General features: G+C 41.9%; 1 protein-coding gene across 10 annotated transcripts in view; it reads left to right on the top strand.

The window, feature by feature from the left end:
- The first annotated feature begins 357 nt into the window (after positions 1-357).
- Positions 358-21,992, top strand: part of MARK3 (microtubule affinity regulating kinase 3) — a 116,149-nt gene continuing 94,514 nt past the window's right edge. For 9 of the 10 annotated variants that reach the window (XM_086362781.1, XM_086362779.1, XM_086362780.1 and 6 more), the window contains exon 1: positions 358-983. In XM_086362781.1, the coding sequence (XP_086218907.1) occupies positions 933-983 (51 nt within the window). In that variant the 5' untranslated portion in view covers positions 358-932. Of the gene's footprint in view, positions 984-9,883; positions 9,998-21,992 lie in introns of those variants that run through there. The other variant, XM_086362782.1, reaches the window with a different exon arrangement.

The raw sequence follows: 21,992 nt of genomic DNA, 5'->3' as shown, positions 1-21,992 counted from the left end.
TGCGGCGCGCTCCCAGCTTTTGAGGGACGCGACCTCGGCTGTTGCACACAGCAGGCGCTCCATCGACGCTACAAACGCCTAGCTCAGGCCGCCGCCCAGGACCATTTGCCGGCTCCTTCCCGAGGGCCGCGTGGTCAGGACGCCGGGAACCCGCCGCCCCAGCCGCCCGCCGGTACCAGCCAGCCCTTCCCAGCAATGGGTGCCGCCCCCTCGGCCCGGGAGTCGCCCCTAGCAACAGCAGTCCGGCCGGCTATCTCGAGCCGCGCTGATTGGCCGAACTCCGGGAGGCGGCGGTGTCGTCACTTCCGGCATCCGGAGGCAGCAAAGGAAGCCGAGAGGCGGCCATCTTGGGTCCGTGAGGCTCGAAGGTGCCGGGAGCGGCGGTGTCGGCAGCCGCCGGGCGGAGGCTGAGGCGGAAATCGAGCCGGAGGGAGAAGAGCAGCCAGGCGCAGGCGCCGCTTCCGCAGTCCCCTCCATGGTCGGCGCCCGCAGCTCGCGGGGACCTGTCTCGCACTCCACATCCTCTACTTCAGGGGCCGCCGGCGGCGCTGTGTGGAGGCTCCGGCGCTGAAATCCGCGGCGCGACGGGCGGGGGCGGAGGAGGAGGCGAGGGGGTCCGGGCCTGCGGGGCGCCCTCAGGCGCGGGGACGCCGGCGGGCCGAGCCGCAGCCCGCCGCCGCCGCCGCCGGCCCGGCCCCGCCACCGCCGACCGCGGGGCTCCTCGGCGCGGCCGCCGGGGCCGGGGGAGCATGAGCCCCGCGACCCTCCGGGAGACGGCCCGGGCCCGGCCCGGGTTCTAGACGGCCGTGGGGGAGGGGAGCCGCCCTCCCGCGGCGCCGCTCCGGAACCGCCGGGCGCTCGACGCCGCGACGCCGGCCCCGGGGCCGCGCTGTTTTGTTTCGCCCTCGCGTTGTGAAGTGAAGTGAAGTAAAATGTCCACTAGGACCCCGTTGCCGACGGTGAATGAACGGGACACTGAGAACGTGAGTAACCTCGGCGGCCGCCCGGGTCGGGTCTCCGCGCGCCGCCCCCGGGAACGCGGCCGCATCCCTCTCTTCGCCCCCCGGGGTCCGGGGGGCGGCCGGTTTCCTGAACGCGCGGGGCGGGAAGCGCCTCCGTGGCGACGCCGGGGGCTCCCTCGGAAGCGACGCGTGGAGGCTGCAGCGTGGCCGCCCGCGGTCCTGAGGCGGTGGCAGCGCAGTGGGCGCTCGGAGCGGGTGTCGGGTCTCCGCTACTGGACTCTTTCAGATGAAGTAGGCGGCTCTTGAGAGGCTCTCGGGCTAGAAACTGGTTCGTGGTGTTGACTCAACGTACTTGATTGGACCAAGTGGACTGTCCTTTTTGCCTCGTTCTGTAAATCGTCTGCAGCTGAGTTTAGTGACAGTCACTAGAAGTAAGCCCCCTCTGAGGGATCTTTTCGGCCCCCTTAGGTGGAACTCCAGAGCTATTCAGAAGTTCTTGGAGAGAGTTTAGACTTACCGAGGAGCAGCCGCGTTTCCAGACGGCTGTTTTGAAGGAGTTGGTTGAGAGTTGGTTGAGCACCTTTCAAAGGAAGGTGTGTATAGTCAGGCTGCCTGCCTCGCAGTGCCTAGCCGAGGGTCACCCACTCCGGGCTTAGCTCTTCTCCTTCCTGAAAAGAACTTGGCTTAGATGAGCTCTCTGGTCCATCCTGGCACTCACATTCTATGATTCTGTAAAAGGAACCTTGGCACTTGTTCGTGTGAACTTTTTAAAAAGGCAAGGAACAGCAGTTTTAGTGACTGACAACTTGTAGTAAAAATTCCATTGGAGCGATGTTGCTTCTGTCCCAGTGCGATTGGAACTCTTTTCTAGCTCTGGCTTCGGGACTGTTCAGTCTAGCTGTGAGTTATCGTCTGTTAAAAACAAAAACATCTAGGTTGGGGGTGGGGAGGGAGGGATGGACATGTACACTCTGCTCTGTGGATAACCAGCAAGGACCTGATATGTAGCGCATGAAACTATTCAGTGTTGTGGGGGGCCTAAATGGGAGGGGAGTTTGGGGGAGAACGGATACACGTATAGATACGACCGAGTCCCTCTCACCTGAAACTTACAGCATTGCTAATCGGCTATACCCCAATACAAAATAAAAAGTTAAAAAAAAAATCTGGAAAATAACTTGTAATGAAACTTCACTGGCCTTTTATTATAAGTGTTATGAGGTAATTTCTGGCAAGAAAATGCTGTCACTTAGGAAAAGCTTCCTTGCTCTGCCTGTTATCATGCTTTCAATAACGTCCTGAAACCTTGTGACGTAGTGGTATCAAATACCTTCATTTTAATCTTCAAAATGCCACTTATTTGCTGGATAACTATTAGGTGATTTAATTTGTTTATGTAAATCTTGGCTTAAAGCATCCTTTTGGTATATTAATGGATGATATTTAATGTTCTTTAACCTTGTAAATCAGTAGCACAGTGATATATGTACCTTTTCATGACATGGATTAGAAAATTACATAAAAAGTAATAGAAAATCTAGACAAGGTGAATTGGTGAGTTCATTTTCTCATAGAACCTAATTCTTCATTGTTTTCTTGTTCTTTGTGTAGAGTGGAGCAAACAAAAATGTGAGTTAACTTACATCATTGACTTTCACTCAGAGAAGCACAGTCTTACATTGAACCAGAGCAGGAGGTCCATACTTCCTATTTTGTTACTACTATTATTTTTCTATTTTTTGACTGCACTGCCTGGCATGTGGGATCTTAGTTCCTTCACCAGGCATGGAACCTGGGCCCCCTGCAGTGGATGTGCAGAGTGTTAACCACTGGACCACCAGGGAAGTCCCAGGAGCTCCATAGTTTCTAAGTAAACTATAATCAGAAACAATGATAGCAGATTTGTGATAATGAAGGGTTTACACCAAATGGGTCTTTACTGGTTCTCTGTTGAATTTGTTGAATTATGGTGTAATCATTTTGTGTGTCATTAGAAATTACTAAGTTTAAAAAAAATGTGGGGTATGGAGTGTGCCTTTATTCTCTTGGAATGTATTTAAATTGAATTTCTGACAGTGGTGAAATAGAGGTTTGTAGCACATCATTTCATTATTGCACCATGCTGTCTTTTTAACTCTGGTATTGACATGTTCTGAAAGTAGTTGTATATTTTTCACAGTGTGATACCTTGTGTGGTGTTTGTCTGGCATATACAATATTATTTACCTGATACTACTGAACTGAGTGTTAGACTTCTTGCCAATTGAATGATGAGGGTTCAAGAATGAATGGGAGTTCTCAGTCTGATGGGCAGCTCTTTTAAGTTGTGTACGTTGAGATAGAACATTCACTCTTCCCAAGTGTGCAGTTTGATGAGTTTTGACAAATGTATAGTTACGTAATCAGTGTCACGGTTAGAGAACGTTGCCATTGCCCGAAAAGGTGCCCTGTGTTTCTTTACAATTCCCTTTCCCTTCCCCCAGCCGTTGGCAACTATGAATCTGTTACCTGTCTCTGTAGTTTCTCCTTTTCTAAAAGTTACTTGAATGGCATCAAAGAGCATATAGTCTTGTGTCTAGCATCTTTAATTTGGCATAACATTTTTGAGATTTATGTGTGTTTGTGTGTGTATCAGTAGTTCATTGCTTTTTATTGCTGAGTAGTAAGTAGTTCATTGTTTGGGTGTGTAACTTTTTTTTTTTTTAATCCGTTCACCAGTTGATGGACAGTTTTGGCTGATATGACAATTAGCTTTGTCTTTATATTTTGTAAAAAGATTCCATTTTTGCTTACCCCAGGAATCTTATTTAAATTTTAAATAATTATATATAAATTGTGTAAAGAATGTTGCTTATAGGTCAAGAATAATAAAAGGCAGATAATTTGCAAAAAGAAAATTCTCTTCATGCTGGTACACGACTCTATTTTCATTTATTTGATTTCCAGATTTGAATATCCACCTTTAGCTGATAGACTGTTACCTTTTAAAACTTAAAAGGATAAAACAAACAAACAAAAAACTCAAAAGGACTAGTCAAACAGTTGGACCTAATGAAGATGTTGAGGCTCAAAAAGGTGACAGGACCTGCTTGCAACTATTGACTTTAGCAGCAGAGCATCTACTAGGCCTCAGATCTCCATCCCAGCCCTCTCTGCTTTTTTGTGTATCAGGCTGTTTCTCTAAATTTTATGTAGTAATTATTCAGCTAGGGAGATGCAGTTGTACCAATACATAGAGTATAATTAAAAGTAGACTTTAAAAAATATTTTTCTATGGAAAGCAAATAGAATTTAATAGGTATTTATCAGTGGTTCTCAAGTGGGGACAAGTTTGACCCCCAGTGGACATTGGACAGTGTTGGTTTTGGTTGTCACAGGGAAGAGGGTTGCTCCTGACCAGGAATGCACCTAAGCATTTTACAATACATAGCACAGTGTCCCCTACCCCCTCAACAAAGAAATAGCCAAAATGGCAATAGAGCCAGAGTTCTCAACCCTGGTATATAGTTAGCCCCCCCATTCCTATGTACTCAGCAGCTCAGTGACCAGACTAATTTTATATGTTCTGTCCCTAAGAATCAAGCTCAGAACATATCATTTCATTTCTAAAGCTTTTAGAAGAGATAAAGCTTCTTTAAAAATGTAATCTTAATCCTCTGTCATAATTTTTTAATATCAAATATCTAGTTAGCAGTGTTCAAGTTTCCTCAGTTGTCTTTTTTTTTTTAAACAGTTTGTTTAAATTAGAATCTATATTGGGTCCACATATTATAGATGGCTAATATGTGAAACAAGATGCTTTTTTTTAAAGGCAGCAAAAAGTTTGCATTTTAGTTTATGTTCCACAGTTGACTTGCATAGAGGTCATGAACAAATTGTGTACTGGTAAATTTGAGATGTATTTTCCACTTACATTTCAAAGCATATGACACTTCGTAAGCAAGCCTGGGTTACTTGCCAGAGTACCAGAGGCCCTGGAGTACTTTGCCAGTTAAACAGCTCCGGGTGTGTGCACGTTGTGTCCTGACTTAGTGCATTATTTGTTAATGCAAACAGTCATCAGAATTTCTTATCTCTGTGAAATAATAAACTGATGTTGTTATTGTCTAGCTAGCCACCTGCTGTTTGACTATTACCTGCTCAGACCTGAGTGCCTACTTTGTGTGTGGCACTGCTCTAGGCTCCATGGAGGATTTACCTAGGAACTATTATCACTCCTCTGCCTTTGGGCTCCCAGTCCCTGCAGAACACAGCACCCCGAGCTCTGTGAAACTAGCCTGCTAACTCTCAAACTGGAGCACACACCGCCTGGAGGGCTTATGGAAGCTCTGATGGCTGGGCTTCACCCCCAGACCTTGATTCTAGCTTTGGGGTCCTAGAGTTTGCATTTCTAACAAGTTCTACCAGATGATGTTAATGCTTCAGATCTAGGGATCACACTTTAAAGAATTGCTGTGTTAGTATTCAGTGAAGGCTTGCTGACTAAATTATGTTCCTTTAGATTGTATTGTGACTAAAGAAGAGATTTCGGTGGTTTCAATAACATTTTCAGGTTCCTTGAGTTTTAAAATCGGTTCTTTGTTGAAAGTGAGGTTATCGAGAATAAAAATAGTTACTGGTTGTTGGTTACTATGTGTCAGGCAACAGTACTAAGTACTTTATATAGTATTTAATTTAAAACATGTAGTGTGGTTTCATTTAATCTGCTTAACTTCTAAGCACAACTGTCTTTTGAATCAAGCTGTTTGGGCCTTAAAAAAAAAGGTTGCTTTCTGAAGAATTAATATTTTTTATTGGGTCAAAGTGTTTGGGAAAAGATCTTATTCAATTTGAGAGTTGTTTTCATTTCTTTTTTTATGTAAATTAGGTGAAGGTGGAAATTTTCAATGAGTAGAATATTTTTCGTTTAGATCGTGTGTGTGTGTGTATGTGTGTGTGTGTGTGTGTATGTATGTGTATGTAGGCTTGGTTGTGTCTGACTGCTTTGCAACCCCATGGGCATGGAGTCTTCCAGGCTCCTCTGTGGAATTCTCCAGGCAAGAACACTGGAGTGGGTTGCCATTTCCTACTCCAGGGGCTCTTCCTGACCCAGGGATAGAACCCCCATCTCCTGTGTCTCCTGCAGTGGCAGGTGGGTTCTTTACCACTGCTCCATCTGGGACGCCCCTTTGATTGTGTAGTGCATGATTGTTTGTATTGTAATTAGTTTTAAGAGATTCATACACAGTTTAATGTGAATTAATAGTACGTGTTACCTTTAATTTCAAAGAGGATTGCTCTGGATTCTAAAACATGGATAGATATTATCCCTGGAATTTGTTTTCAAGCTGAAAGTAAGAGTCAAGGAGTATAGCTATTTCTGATCACCACTGGGAAGATAAAAGTATAAATTCACTTGTCTCCCATCCATTTTAAACTTTCAAAATAATGAAAAAACAGATCTCTTCCTTGGGAATCTCCCAACTTTAGTGTTGTCTTACACAGGAATTTAAAGAATGTGCTTGGAATTGGTCTACAAGTAGTCACAAAGGGTCTGTGCTGACCCACATGCACCTGCCTGTACAGTCATTGAGAGGGCAGCTGGCGGCACTGGAAGAAAATGACTTTTGAGGCGAGTCTAACTTTTTCTTCAAACTAGATTCTTTAGCACTGCCCTTAGGTCACCTGAGCTGCTTGGCGATGGTTGGTTAGTCTTACACAGTGTTGTGTAGACTAGATAAGGCATTGTTTCTACCTTATTGTATCTGGGTTACCTGGGGTCTTGGTGTTCACAGCTGAAGCTTGAACAAAGCTTAAGATGTTTTGTTTGTATTTCTCACTAATAGGCAGTTGCTTGGGAGTGGAGGTTAAATATTGTGGGACTTGTATTGTTCATTCGCCTAGTCATGTCTTTGAGTCTTTGTGACTCCATGGTCTGAGCACACCAGGCCTCCCTATCCCTCACCATCTCCCAGAGTTTGCCCAAGTTCATGTTCGTTGTATTGGTGAAGCCATCCAGCCTTCTCATCCTTTGACGCCCTCTTCTCCTTCTGCCCTCAATTTTCCCCAGCATCAGGGACTTTTCCAGTGAGTCGTCTATTTACATAAGATGACAAAAATACTGGAGCTTCAGGTTCAGCATTAGTCCTTCCAGTGAATATTTAGGGTTGATCTCACTTAAGATTGACTGGTTTGATATTCTTGCTGCCCAAGGGACTTTCAGGAGTCTTCTCCAGCACCACAGTTTAAAGGCATCCATTCTTTGGCGTTCTGCCTTCTTTATGATCCAGCTCTCACAACTGCACGTGACCATTAGGACATTTTATATGAAAATCTATTTTGGGAGAGTTTCATATGAAGTTTGAGTAAGCTGAACTCAAGGGTCTTATTCTAGAATTTTATATAGCCCCATTCTTTTTATAGTCAGTACCTTTATGACTTCACTGACCACAGTAGCAGATTAAAATGAGAATCCCAGAGAGGAGTACACGTAGAACAATTACCTAACATAGCCTTCTGCCCTTTGCATTCTTTGTCCGGAAGCATAATTTAAGCTGGGCAGGCAACTTTTATTGTTGAAGGCACATGAGGTGTTTTTGGTGGCACTCCGTTCACATTCTGTCTCTACCTCTTTCCGTGTCTTCCTTCCTTTGCGTAGCCCTTGCCTGTCCCAGACTTGCCTTGGTATTCATAGGCATGTGTTAGCTTCACTAGTAGAATGGACTAAAGGAACTTCATACTTTTTTTCTTAAAAGAAGGTTGCCTTCTAGACATTAAAGCTTTTCAGTGATAAAGAACCTTCGACATACCATGGTCATGTATTCTAGTTTCTTTTTCTGTTTCTGTTAGGTCAGGTGCTTAACATTTATTTCCTGCTTATTATATAGTTATCCTACTTATTATTCCTGTGGAACTGGCCACTCCACAACTTAGTAGTATAAAACAACTGTTTCATTATACTCACAGATTTTGTGTGAGTAGTGTAATTCAAACGGGAATGACTTATATCTGGGACTTCACTTGGGATATCATGAAAGGCTTGGGGATTTGAACAGCTGGGTTGAAAGATGCATATCCTAAGTGAAAGTGAAAGTCGCTCAGTTGTGTCTGACTCTTTGCGACCCCGTGGACTATATACAGTCCATGGAATTCTCCAGGCCAGAATGCTGGAGTGGGTAGCTCTTCTCTTCTCCAGGAGAATCTTCCCAACCCAGGGATCAAACCCAGGTCTCCTGCATTGCAGGCAGATTTTTTACCAGCTGAGGCACCTAAGACCACTTCTTAATCTGGCACATTGACAGGTATTGTCAAAAGGCTGCTGGGGCTCTTGGTCAGAGCCACTATGTGGGCCTCTCCAGCCTGGAGACCTCAGTGTGATCAGACACGAGGTGGCTTGATATTTTAGCAAACAAGACAGAGCTGCTTGCCTTTTATGGCCTATCCTCAGAGGTCACATAGTATCAGTTCTTAGAATGCTAAAGCAGTCATGGGCACCCAGATTCAAGTGGAAGAGACATAGCCCTTGTAATGGGAGTCAGAGACTTCGGGGTCTTGTTTTCCAGCCACTGTAATAATAACTCTTCGAGTTTATAATCTGACCTAGCATTTTTTGTGTGACCTTGGACAAGTTATTTAACTTCTTCATGTCTCATCTATAGAATGGGATTGGTGGTAGTAATCACCTCACGGGGCTGTTAGAATACCTTCCATGCCGTGCCTCCCTTACCTCTCTGTTCTCATCTCTTGCCTTGCTGTTCTTTGAATACACCAGGGACACTCCAGCCTCAGTGCCTTGGCGTTGGCTCTTCTCTTTGTCCGAACACTTTTGTTCCAGGTACCCACATGGCTAATTCTCTCACCTTCTCCTCTTTTCAGGCATCACCTCAGTGAGGCTTGCTCTAACCATTGATGTCCCTCCCAACTTGCCTAACCCTGATCTAGTTTTTTTTCTTAATCCCCATTGTGTTGTTACCTTTAACATAGTATATAGTTTATATATTTCTTAGGTTTATTGTGTTTTGTCGATCTCCTGTGGCTACTGAATACTCCATGAGAGCAGGAATATTTGTTTTGTTTATTGATACTATTTCAAATACCTAGACAATGCTGGTCATTTATTACAGGTGATCTGTAAATAAATATTGGTTGAATTAGTGATTAAATGGGACAGTATGGGCAAAGCATTTAGAATGGTGCCTGGCACATCATAAGTAATAGATAAATGCTAGCCATCATTAATGCTTGTCACTTGGTCTTTTCATCTCATCTCTGTGTTGTCATTTCTTTCATCTCTCATGTCCTGTGTCTTCAGCCTCTTCTTTCTGTAGTTCCAATGAATTCATCTTCTTTCTCCTTTTTTAAAACCTCAGATAGCTTTCTTTTTTTTTTTTCAGATAGCTTTCTTAAAGGGAGGCTTAATGGAAAGAGTCTGGGCTTGGAAGTCAGAGGTAAAGATGGGAGCCTAAGACTGTGGTTGAGGGAGAGATTCTGAAGACACTTCTGGTGTAGAGTGGACCAGATGTGGAGCCCAAAAGGAGCAGCAAAACATGAGAGAAATTCAGATTTGGAGTTAGAGGCTTGCATTTGAACCTGGTCTTCCAATACTAATACAAGTATTTGACCATGGGCAAGTTAATTACTTGTCTGTGCCTCATTTAAAATTTTTTAATATAATTAAAAACTTATTGATATAATTGACGTGTAGCATCATATTAGTTTCAGGTGTACAACATAATGATTTTATATTTGTATATGTTGTGAAATGATCACCACAATGAGTCTAGTTAATATTCATCACCACATATAATTAAGGTTTTTTTTCTGTTCACGAGAATTTTAAAATCTACTCTCTTAGCTGCTTTCAAATATATAATTTAGTGTTATGTGTTCAATATTATATAATCAGCATGCTACACATTACATCTTTTTATTTAACAGAAGAGAGTAACATCTATTCAGGGTTGTTGTGACTGAGGAAACTGACACCAAGAAGAGCTTGGCCGGGTCTGCTCCACGTGACGAGGGTTCTGCATGTACATGTCAAATTCCCTCTTCAGGTAGCTTTTGTAGTGTGATTCTAGAAAACTGGGTAATCTAAAGTCTGGTTTATTATTCAAATACTGACCCACGCTTTGTTTTTTCTAACTGTTTGCCTGTTCTCCTTGACTGTTCACCTAGCAGTTTCACACCTGCTGGTTGCCAGGTCCTGTGTTCTAAGAATACAGAGAGAATTCTTACCATCAAGGAGCTCTTAGTCAAGTACTTCAGTGCAGAAATTAAAGCAAGGGGATGCAAGACAGAAGTGCCAGCCTAGTCAAGAACAGAAAGAGAAGAAATTTCCAGCAGTCACGATGTCAAGGAATTAAGCCAATTTTTTTTTTTCAGTGTTAGAGGTGTGTGAAAGAATTGTGAGAGGTGAAATTGGCTGGACCTTCAGGTTAAGGGATGTCTCTCCCGGCACCTCCAAGCTTTTTAAGCTTTCCTTGTGCTCATGTCTGGCTTGAAATGGCCTTCATCTTCCTTTAAAACTCTGCTACTTGTCTTTCGAAGACTCCATCCCCTTTTTTTTCCTTCATCTTGGACACCTGTTTTTCCTTCATCTTGCCCGAATGTGGTCATGTTGTCTGAGTGCTTAGAGCTGCATTGTCCAGCACAGTAGCTACCAGCTATGTGTGGCTACTGAGTCCTTGACATGTGACTGGTCTGAGTTAAGATGTCTTGTGAATATAAAGTATATTCCAGATTTTAAAGACAATATGAAAAAAGGAATATAGAATCTTACTTTTTTATATTAGGTGTTGAAATATTTGGGAATATATTTTTAAAAATAAATTAAAAATTGAATAAAATTAACCTATTGCTTTAATAGCAAGATGAAAACACATTTCTCACAAACCTGTTGGGTGGTACTTAGAGTATTCGCACTTTGATTTTCTCATGGGGCAGGGATTGCCCCTCGTTTCAGTAACTGTTCTCCGTTAGCTCCTCAGCTAAACTGTGTGCATATGTTCTATTTGTTTTATTCCGCTGTAGAGCCTGTTATTTAATGAGTACTGGTCCATGGGGTCGCTAAGAGTCAGACACGACTAAGCAACTTCACTTTCATGTATTGGAGAGGGAAATGGCAACCCACTCCAGTGTTCTTGCCTGGAGAATCCCAGGGACGGGGGAGCCTGGTGGGCTGCCGTCTGTGGGGTCGCACCGAGTCGGACACGACTGAAGTGACTTAGACTAGACTAGACCAGCATATAATTAACTGGTCAGAAGCTACTGAGTCAGTTTTCTTTAGCTGCAGTTTGTGCTTTATTCTTCTGAGGGTAAATCAAGTAAATTATTTTTCAGTATGTTTCATTATTACGATGCTTCATCTGCTATACCAGTAATCAGTTCAGTTGAGTCACTCAGTCGTCGTGTTCAACTCTGCGACCCCATGAACTGCAGCACGCCAGGCTTCCCTGTCCATCACCAACTCCTGGAGCTTGCTCAGACTCATGTCCATCTAGTCGGTGATCCCATCCAACCATCTCATCCTCTTGTCGTCTCCTTCTCCTCTTGCCTTTAATCTTTCCCAGCACCAGGGTCTTTTCAAATGAGTCAGTTCTTCACAACAGATGGCCAGAATATTGGAGTTTCAGCATCAGTCCTTCCAATGAATATTCAGGACTGATTTCCTTGAGGATTGACTGGTTTGATCTCCTTGTAGTCCAAGGGAGTCTCAAGAGTCTTCTCCAACACCACAGTTCAAAAGCATCAATTCTTCGGTGCTCAGCTTTCTTTATGGTCCAGCTCTTACATCCATACTTGACTACTGAAAAAACCATAGCTTTGACTAGACAGACCTTTGTTGGCAAAGTAATGTCTCTGCTTTTTAATATGCTTTCTAGGTTTGTCATAGCTTTTCTTCCCAGGAGCAAGTGTCTTTAATTTCAAGGCTGCAGTCATCATCTGCAGTGATTTTGGAGCCCAAGAAAATAAAGTCTTTGTCGCTGTTTCCATTGTTTCCCCATCTATTTGCCTTGAAGTGATGGGACTGGATGCCATGATCTTTGTATTTGAATGTTGAGTTTTCACCCAGCTTTTTCACTCTCCTCTTTCACTTTCATCCAGAGGCTCTTCGGTTCCTCTTCGCTTTCTGCTGTAAGGGTGGTGTCATCTGCGTATTTGAGGTTATTGATATTTCTCCCAGCAATCTTGATTCCAGCTTGTGCTGCATCCAGTCCTGCATTTCCATCATGTACTCTGCATAGAATTTAAATAAGCAGGGTGACGGCGTACAGCCTTGCTGAACTCCTTTCCCAATTTGGAACGAGTCCGTTGTTCCATGTCTGGTTCTAACTGTTGCTTCTTGACCTGCATACAGATTTCTCAGGAGTCAGGTCAGGTGGTCTGGTATTCCCATCTCTTTCAGAATTTTCTACAGTTTGTTGTGATCCACGCAGTCAAAGGCTTTGGCATAGTCAATAAAGCAGAAATATATGTCTTTCTGGAACTCCCTTGCTTTTTCCATGATCCAGCAGATGTTGGCAGTTTGATCTCTGGTTCCTCTGCTGTTTCTAAATCCACCTTGAACATCTGGAACTTCTTGGTTCATGTACTGTTGAAAGCCTCACTTGGAGAATTTTGAGCATTACTTTGCTAGCATGTAAGATGAGTGCAATTGTGCGGTAGTTTGAGCATTCTTTGGCATTGCCTTTCTTTCGGATTGGAATGAAAACTGACCTTTTCCAGTCCTGTGGCCACTGCTGAGTTTTCCAAATTTGTTGGCATATTGAGTATCATCTTTTAGGATTTGAAATAGCTCAGCTGGAATTGTATCACCTCCACTAGCTTTGTTCGCAGTGATGCTTCCTAAGGCCTGCTTGACTTCAGACTCCAGGATGTCTGGCTCTAGGTGAGTGATCACACCATCGTGGTTATCTGGGTCATTTAAGATCTTTTTTGTGTAGTTCTTCTGTGTATTCGTGCCACCTTTTTTAAAAAATATCTTCTGCCTCTGTTAGGTCCTAATACCGATAATAAGCGTTTTGTTACAAATGAAACCAAGTTGGCTGAATTTCTGCAAATGAACAATAATAGTTCCCCTTCCCTATTATTCATATTCTTGGAAAAATTTTCATAAACTCAGCTGCAGAAGTCACATCTTGATGAGTGTGAGGCCGTTCTTTTTATTCCTGTTAATCCCTATATATCATGTCCCTTATCTTTCCAAGATGTTAGTGTTCTCATATGTGTTCTTAAACGTGTGTGTTTTGTGCTTTGTGTAAATAGTTCAGTCTCATCTATGCATCAAACCTTTTGCCTCTAATTGTAGAAGAGCACTTCTGTGGTATGAGTCTGCCACATTTTACCTGCGTGCCAGGGGTAGACTGTCTGCTGCATACACGCATGCACACACAGTGCAACAATGAATATCTTCATACATGTCTCCTTGTGGAGCTGTGTAAGAAAGTCTTGCAGATGTGCAGCTAGGAGTGGATTTCCAGGGTCACAGGAAATGTCACGTACTTCCAGGTTGCTCTTCTGGGTGGCTCTATCAGCCCATACTCCCACTAGTAGTGCACAGGGGTTTTTGTAACACTGGTTCCTCCATCATTAGAATTCTCCAGTTTTCTAATTTTTTTTTTTTTTGCCAGCCCTAAGTATAATGTGATACTTCATTGTTAACTTGTGTTTCTTCCTGATTTTTCAGTTCAGTCGCTCAGTCGTGTCTGACTCTTTATGACCCCGTGAATTGCAGCACGCCAGGCCTCCCTGTCCATCACCAACTCCCAGAGTTCACTCAAACTCACGTCCATCAAGTCAGTGATGCCATCCAGCCATCTCATCCTCTGTCATCCCCTTCTCCTCCTGCCCCCAATCCCTCCCAGCATCAGATTCTTTTTCCAGTGAGTGAACTCTTCACATGAGATGACCAAAGTACTGGAGTTTCAGCTTCAGCATCATTCCTTCCAAAGAAATCCCAGGGCTGATCTCCTTTAGAATGGACTGGTCGGATCTCCTTGCAGTCCAAGGGACTCTCAAGAGTCTTCTCCAACACCACAGTTCAAAAGCATCAATTCTTTGGCGCTCAGCTTTCTTCACAGTTCAACTCTCACATCCATACATGACTACTGGAAAAACCATAGCCTTGACTAGACGGACCTTTGTAGTACATCTATATATTTCTTGGCTTTGGGGGCCTTTTATAAATTGCTGTTTTTTCTCTGTCCCTTTTCTACTTGATGATTTTTTTCTTGTTGATTCTTAGATACTCTTTGATTTTCTAGGTATTAATCCAATGTAGGTTTAAGACATTGCACGTATCTTCTATCATCTTCGTAGAAGTCCCTTTGGACAGAAGCTCTTAATTTTGGTGTAACTCAGATGAATGTTTGCCTTAAGTTTGTGCATTTGAGGTTTTGCTTAAATATCTGGCTCACAAGGATATTTTCTTAAATTTCATTTTATATTTCACATGTGGGTTTTTTAGTCCCTTTAGATTAAAAGGGAACGTCCCTTCTGCACAGGGACTTAGATAGGGGTCTAGTTTTATTTTTCTCTGTAGACTGATCCAGTGAATCAGTTTTCCTCCTGCTGTCCACTCAATAGTCCGTCCTTTCCCCAGTGGTTTATAGGATTGCTTTCATTGTATCTTATGGTCCCGTACATTCAGTGGCTTTTATCTTGGTGTTTTGTTGCATTGTCTATTTTACTGTTGTGCCAATACCCTATAGGTTTTCTTTTCTTTAAAAATTAGTATGGCTTTATAGAATATTGTAATCTTTGTATCTTTATATGTATTTGCTTATCAAACTTTTCATGTTAAAATCAATTCAGACTTAAAATTGTGAGATTAGTACAGAGTATGTGTGTACTTTTCACTTAGTCTCCCCTGATGTTGACCACTTAGATACCAGTGAACCAGTGAAGTCGCTCAGTCGTGTCCGACTCTTTGCAGTCCCATGGACTGTAGCCTACCAGGCTCCTCCATCCATGGAATTTTCCAGGCTAGAGTACTGGAGTGGGTTGCCATTTCCTTCTCCAGGGATTGAACCCAGGTCTCCTGCATTCCAGGCAGATGGTTTACCGTCTGAGCCACCAGGGAAGCCCAAACCAAAACTAGAAAATTAATACTGGCCCAATACCGTTAACAAGGGCTGCAGAACTTACTTGAATTGTCACCTGCTTTTCTCCAGGGTTCTTTTCTGTGTTTCAAGATCCAGTCAAAGATCCCACAGTTTAAGTTTGTCTAATGTTTTCTCAGAATTAGATTAAGGTTATATCCTTTTGGCAAGAAAGCCACAGAAAAGATGTTGGGTCGCTCTTAGTACATGCTTTTGAGGGTACAGTGTGATGCGGGTATGTCTTGTTACTGGTTTTAACCTTGATCACTTTTTATTTCTGAGCTTTATTTAACTCTTTTTTAAGGCTAACCTGGTAGCCATGAAATATTTGTCCATGTACACTTTGGAGTAAGTTTAAAATTACTCAAACTACTGGCTGGAAATGTTAATTGAGATTGCCTTGAACTTATAGATAAATTTGGGTAGAATGTATAATATTATCTGTCCAAGAGTGTGGAATTCCCATTTTACAGTATTTAGAGTATCTTTTATGTCTTTTATTGAAAATTTAAGGCTTTGTCCAGGGAGCTCTTGCTTCAGTTAGTCTTCAGTTAATTTCTACCTACTTTTTATTGCTATTATGAAGGTTATTTTTTGCTTAAATTTTGTGGTAGGTTACTACTAGTGTAGGGAACTTTTGTTATAGGTTGATCTTGCACCTTGCTAAGCTCTCTCTTGAGTTCCAGTGGTACTTCCAGTTCTTTTGGTTTGCAGGTAGTTTATATCATCTACAAATAATGACATTTTCTCTCTCTTTTTAAGATTCTTATAAGTTTTTCCTAAAAGTATTAGCCATGAGCTCCAGTTTTTTGTTAAATAATGGTAGTGATAATAGGCAGCTTTGTCTTGTTTCTGATTTTAAGAAAATGATTCTAAGTTTCTCTGTTTAGGATTTCCCTGGTGGTCCAATGGTTAAGAATCTGCCTGCCAATGCAGGGAACACGGGTTTGATCCCTGGTCTGGGAAGATTCCACATGCCATGGGGCGGCTAAGCCCATGCACTACAACTGCTGAGCTGTCATGCTGTAGAGTCCGTGCTCTGCAACGAGAGAAGCCACCACAGTGAGAAGAAGCCCACGCACCACAGCTGGAGGGTAGCCCCAGCTCTCTGCAGTTAGAGAAAGCCCATACGCAGCAGTGAAGACCCAGTGCCGCCAAAAAATAAAAATAAAATAAAGTCTCTATTTAGTGTAATATTTGTTAAAGGGTTTTTGGTCTGTGATTTTTGTCAGATTGAGAAAGTTCCATTCTATTCCCAGTTTGCTAAATTTTTAAAAACACAAGTGATTCAGTCCTAACAGGTATGTTTCCTTCAGTGAATGAAATAACTGCTCAGTTGTTTTCAAAAGTAAATTTTGGCTTTGTGAATATCTCTAAAGTATAAAATACTTGTAGAACAGCTTTTTACTGTCATAGTTTGGCTTTGTAGACCCCCCCCAACTTTTGTAAATTCCCCCCCCCCCACTTTTGAAAATCCTGCTCATGTGTTAATGAGGTGGCTTGTTATTTGAAGGATTAGAAAGGATGTGTGGGCACACATTTTATAGACAAGGCCGAGCTCTGTTCAGGAAGAGTTCAGATATGGCATAAAGTTGTTGTTGTAGACATTTAAACCTGATTTCTTAAGTAGGCCTCTCAAATTTCAGGTTGGTGCTTTAGCACATAGATCCAAGGGCAAACCTGGAATCATACAGTTTAAAAAATCATACAGTTAAAAAAATTTTTTTCCGTGTGCATGTGTCTAAGGTATGTTCTCATTTGTGTCACCATAAGCACAATAGTTTATGTTCTGTGGCTCTGTTTCCCTCTAGGTTTTCTTTTTTTTTTATTGGAGTATGGTTGTTTTACAGTGTTGTTAGTTTCTCCTGTACAGCAGAGTGAGCCAGTTAAACCTACATCCACTCTTAGACCTCATTCCCATGTTGAGCATTACAGAGTTGGGAATAGTTCCCCGTGCTGTACCGTAGGCTGTTCGTTACCTGTTACACTGTGGTTATATGTACATGCCACTCCCAGCCCCCTCGTTTGTCCCCCACCCACTTGCTCCCTCTGGTAACCATGTTCGTTTTCTACATGTGTGACTCTGCTTCTTTTTGGTAAATAGGTTCATTTTTACCATTTTTTTTAGATTCCACATACAAGTGATAACACATGATGCTTGTCATTCCGTCTGACCTACTTTACTCAGTATGACAATCTCTGAGTCCATCCATGTTGCTGCATATGGCATTGTTTCTTTTTTTTTTTTTTTTTTTAATGGCTGAGTAATACTGCATCATGGGGCTTCCCAGTTGGTGATAAAGAACCAACCTGCCAATGCAGGAGACGCAAGAGACATAGGTTTGATGCCTGAGTTCCATAGGGTAGGAAATGGCAACCTGCTCCAGTATTTTTTTTTCTTTGTATTTTATATTGGTGTATAGCTGATAACAATGTTGTGATAGTTTCAGGTGCACAGCACAGGGACTCAGCCATTAATATACATGTATCCATTGTCCCTCCAAACTCCCCTCCCATCTAAGCTGCCACATCACATTGAGCAGAGTTCCCTGTGCTATTCAGTAGGTCCTTGTTGGTTACCTTTTTTTTTTAAATTAAATGTTCACTTTTAAATGATGGGTGTATCTAAGAAGCCATAACAAGGACAATTAGAAAATATTTGTAACAAAATAAAAATGAGAAGAGAATTGGCCAGAATTTGTTGCATGCAGCTGAAACTGCTTGATGCAGTTTAAGTACAATGGGGAATCTTGAATAAGGTATGAACACAAATAGTGGACAGTAGCATAAAATTTTGTGAAATTTGAACAAAATCTATACTTTCATTAATATGGTATCATGTTAATTTCCTGTTTTGTTTCTTTTTAACAACATGGTATTTCTTTATATTCTCAGAATTGGATTAATTTTTAAACCTCATTCAAAATTTTTTTAAGTCATAAGATAATAAACTTTCTAGACTTTTAGTAGTAGCCGCTTCAGTATTCCTGCTTAGAAAATTCCATGGATAGAGGAACCTGTCAGGCTACAGTCCATGGGGTTGGAAAGAGTCAGACAGATTGAGTGACTGAACACACACACTATTCCATTTTATATATATGTTTCACTGATGGACATTTAGGTGGCTTCCGTGCTGCAGTGAACATTGGGGTTTTTGATGATGACCATTCTGATTGGTGTGAGGTGATACCTCTTTGTAGTTTCTAGAGCTCTTCTACATGTAGACACATTTTAAAAGAAGAACTAATATGTATAACGAAATGGAGTGCACTTCTCATTCACTCTTTATTGCTTCTTTCTTCAGTATTGATATGGCACCTGGGACAGTTTAGTAGTGCTTTGGCTAAAAGTAACTAACTTATACCATGGCTTAACCAAATAAGGGTTTATTTGTCTCACAAAACAAATCTAGACGGCCTCTAGCTTTGGTTCAGCAATTCAATATTGTTGGAGTTGGTGGTTTTTAAAAATATTTTTGTCTTTTCTCTCCTGTTTGAGACCTACAACTACAGGGTAACTTACAGAGCTGTAGCTCTTGTGGTTGCATTCAACGCAGCAGAAGGGAGGAAGAGGCCGTATTAGTTAGTGTACCTGTCTGCCTTTATGAGAAACAAAATTTTTCCAGGACCACCCAGTAGACTTTCACTAATGAGAACTGACCAGAACCAAGCCATGTGCTACCTCCAGCTACAGAGAAGTTTGGGAAAACAAGAATTTCACTGGCCATGTTTCCTCCCCAGATTCACGTCTGGCTTCTGTTAGATAAGAAGGGAGGTATGGATGTTGAGTAGATACCTACAGTTTTGCTCCACTCCTTAATAACATTACCTAGCAGCTTAAATATTTTGCATTAAACAGAAACTTTAGTTTGAAAATGAACACTTTATGAATTTGTTAATACTTTTTTATTTTTGCCTTGATTCTGCAAAATTTTTAGTAGCACTGCCCATGTTCTAGTGTTCTTGGTGGATAAAATGGTTCAGCTCAATTCCCTGAGAGAGAGAAAGATCTGGACTCTTTTACTCTTTTCTTTTTCTTTTAATATAAATGTACTTATTTTAATTGGAGGCTAATTACTTTACAGTATTTTATTGGTTTTGCCATACATCAACATGAATCCGCCATGGGTGTACACATGGTTCCCCATCCTGAACCCCCCCCCTCACCTCCCTGCCCATACTGTCCCTCTGCATCATCCCAGTGCACCAGCCCTGAGCACCCTGTATCATGCATCAAACCGGGACTGGCGATCCATTTCATATATGATATTATTCATGTTTCAGTGCCATTTTCCCAAATCATCCCACCCTTCTTTTACTCTTTAATAAAGATTAAATTAAACAGCTTTGAGTGCCTGTTGGGTTTTTAGTGCTTCCACAAAAAGTGGCTACTATTATATCACTTTTTGTCACCTTAGGGAGAAAAAAGTTTATGGATAAATTGGCTATTAGTACAAGAATTTATTTATTTGCTAAAACGCTAGGAAATTTTTTCTTCTTTGGGCCTACTCATGGATGCATGGGGAAGATGGAAGCCAAGTAGAATCAAAATGCAGTTTAATTTGCTTCTGTTCTGAGAGAATTTTTTAGTTAAAAACCTTAGATTTTAAAATTTAGGGAGTTTATCAAACTAAATATTCTGAGTTTAACTCTATTGGAATTTAGCAAACATCAGCTATTTCAATCTGTTATATGAGTTTATATTCTTGTGGGAAAATACAGGTTTCTTTTTGGGTTTGTATTAGTGTTTATTTGCATGAGGGTGTATTACGTAGGCTAGGTTATGCTGTGGTGACATAGATGACCAGAATCTTAGTGGCTTAACATTGACTCTATGAAGCCTGATCTCCATTTCCAGGCCGTTTGGTCCTCTGACCTTCACTCTTTGGACAGGATTCTAAATTCAGGAGAACAGAAGAACACAGGGCTTGAGTCAAGCACTGTCAGTAAAGACTTCAGCATGAAAATGACATATTCACTTTCACTCGTATCTCATCGGCCATACTTGGACAAATGACTGTGTGGAACCTCAAGTTGAGTGAGTTTCTGTAGGAAGTCAGTGTAGTGTGGTGGATAAGTGTCTATGACAAAGTAGCAAGATAGAGACAGATACAAGCGAAGTACATTGGGAGTCCAAAGAAAAAGCAGTTCTGCTGGGACGCAGGGAGAGTCAGGGAAGATTGCTTAAAGATGGCGACAAATGATTCAAGCATACGGGAAAGAGTAGGATGTCTTTAGGTTTGAATGGAAGAAAGGGCACTCAGACTGAGGAGAGAATCACGCTAGAAAATAGTGGGTGATGGAGCGGCCGAGGAGTAATGGCTTAGATCAGAGAGGACCTTGACTTCATCTGGTATTCGTGCAGTAGGAGTCCATAGTAGGCACTGTTACAGTTTCTGGGAATATCTGATAATAAACAAAACAGACATCTCTGTTCTCCTAACATACCAGTGGATGTAGTGCTAAGGAGTTAGTTTGGGGGGGCAGTTGTTTGTGTTTTGTTTTTTTAATGTTTTGGCCTTACTTCGCACAGCATGTGGGGTCTGAGTTCTCTGACCAGGGATGGATCTGGGCCCCCTGCCATGGAAGCGCAGTGTCTTAACCACTGGACCGCCTGAGAAGTCTCAGGAGTTATTTTTTTATTATAAATAGATTGGAGAGTAAGCAAAGGTATAAACTTCATGCCTATGAATTTTAAGCTAAGCTAAGTCACTTCAGTTGTGTCCGACTCTGTGCGACCCCATAGACGGCAGCCTACCAGGCTCCCCCGTCCCTGGGATTCTCCAGGCAAGAACACTGGAGTAGGTTGCCATTTCCTTCTCCAGTGTGTGAAAGTGAAAAGTGAAAGTGAAGTTGCTCAGTTGTGTCTGACTCTTCGCGACCCCATGGACTGCAGCTCACCAGGCTCCTCCATCCATGGGATTTTCCAGGCAAGAGTACTGGAGTGGGGTGCCATTGCCTTCTCTGCTATGAATTTTAAGGTTCTTCTAATATTTCTATTTTACATGTAGTAGAAGACAGTTGATTTGTGCAAAAGTTAATATTTTGTCTACTTAACTGTGCCACACTCCAGAAAACTAATTTTCTGTAAACTAATTAATACATGAAGGGTTGAATTTATGAACATATAAATTAAAAGTCTATGTTTGCATTTAAAAAGCTTTTATAACCAAAATTTTGAATAGTAGTTTAATTTTAATAACTGTGTTTTCATTGTATAAATAGCAAAACCGCTTGACATACACCTCATGGTTACAGGGACTTTATGTTCTGCTGGGTTTCTGACACTCAGAACAGTGCCTAGCTCATAATTATATAAAATCTATTATACATTATCATTCAATAAATATTTGAATAGAAGAAAGAAATTTGGGAAATAAAAATTTCTTGTAATTTAACCATCTGAATGCTACAGTGATTAGTGTTTTGATATCATTTATTTAGTCGTTCCAATATTTATTAAGGCTTCCCTGTGGCTCAGTTGGTAAAGAATCTGCCTGCAGTGCAGGAGACCCAGGTTTGATCCCTGGATCAGGAAGATCCCTGGAGAAGGAGATGGCAAACCTCTCTAGTATCCTTGCCTGGAAAATCCCATGGACAGAGAAGCCTTGTGGGCTGCTTTCCATGGAGTCCCAGAGAGTTGGGCACGACTGAGCAACTAACACTTTTCACTTTGCAGTGTTCATTAAGTACCTGTTATATATGTCTACTATTCTAAGATACAAGGGATAGTAAATTACTGTCCTTGTTTTTAGGAAACATGTCTAGTTTGGAAATAAGCATATATGAAACACGTTTACCAAAATTATTTTAAAACAGTACTTTGTTGCTGTTTGGACTGCAGCATGCCAGGCTTTCCTGTCCTTCACTATATCCCAGAGTTTTCTTTAAACTCGTGTCCATTCAATCGGTGATGCCATCCAACCATCTCATCCTCTCCTGCCCCCTTC

The sequence above is a fragment of the Bos grunniens genome, chromosome 21, assembly GCF_055505025.1.
Source record: "Bos grunniens cultivar Pamir isolate PY7600 chromosome 21, Bosgru_T2T1.0, whole genome shotgun sequence".
In the NCBI taxonomy this organism is placed as follows: Eukaryota; Metazoa; Chordata; class Mammalia; order Artiodactyla; family Bovidae; genus Bos; species Bos grunniens.
Note: the sequence above shows the minus strand (reverse complement) of the source record. Positions and strands in the feature narration are given on the sequence as shown.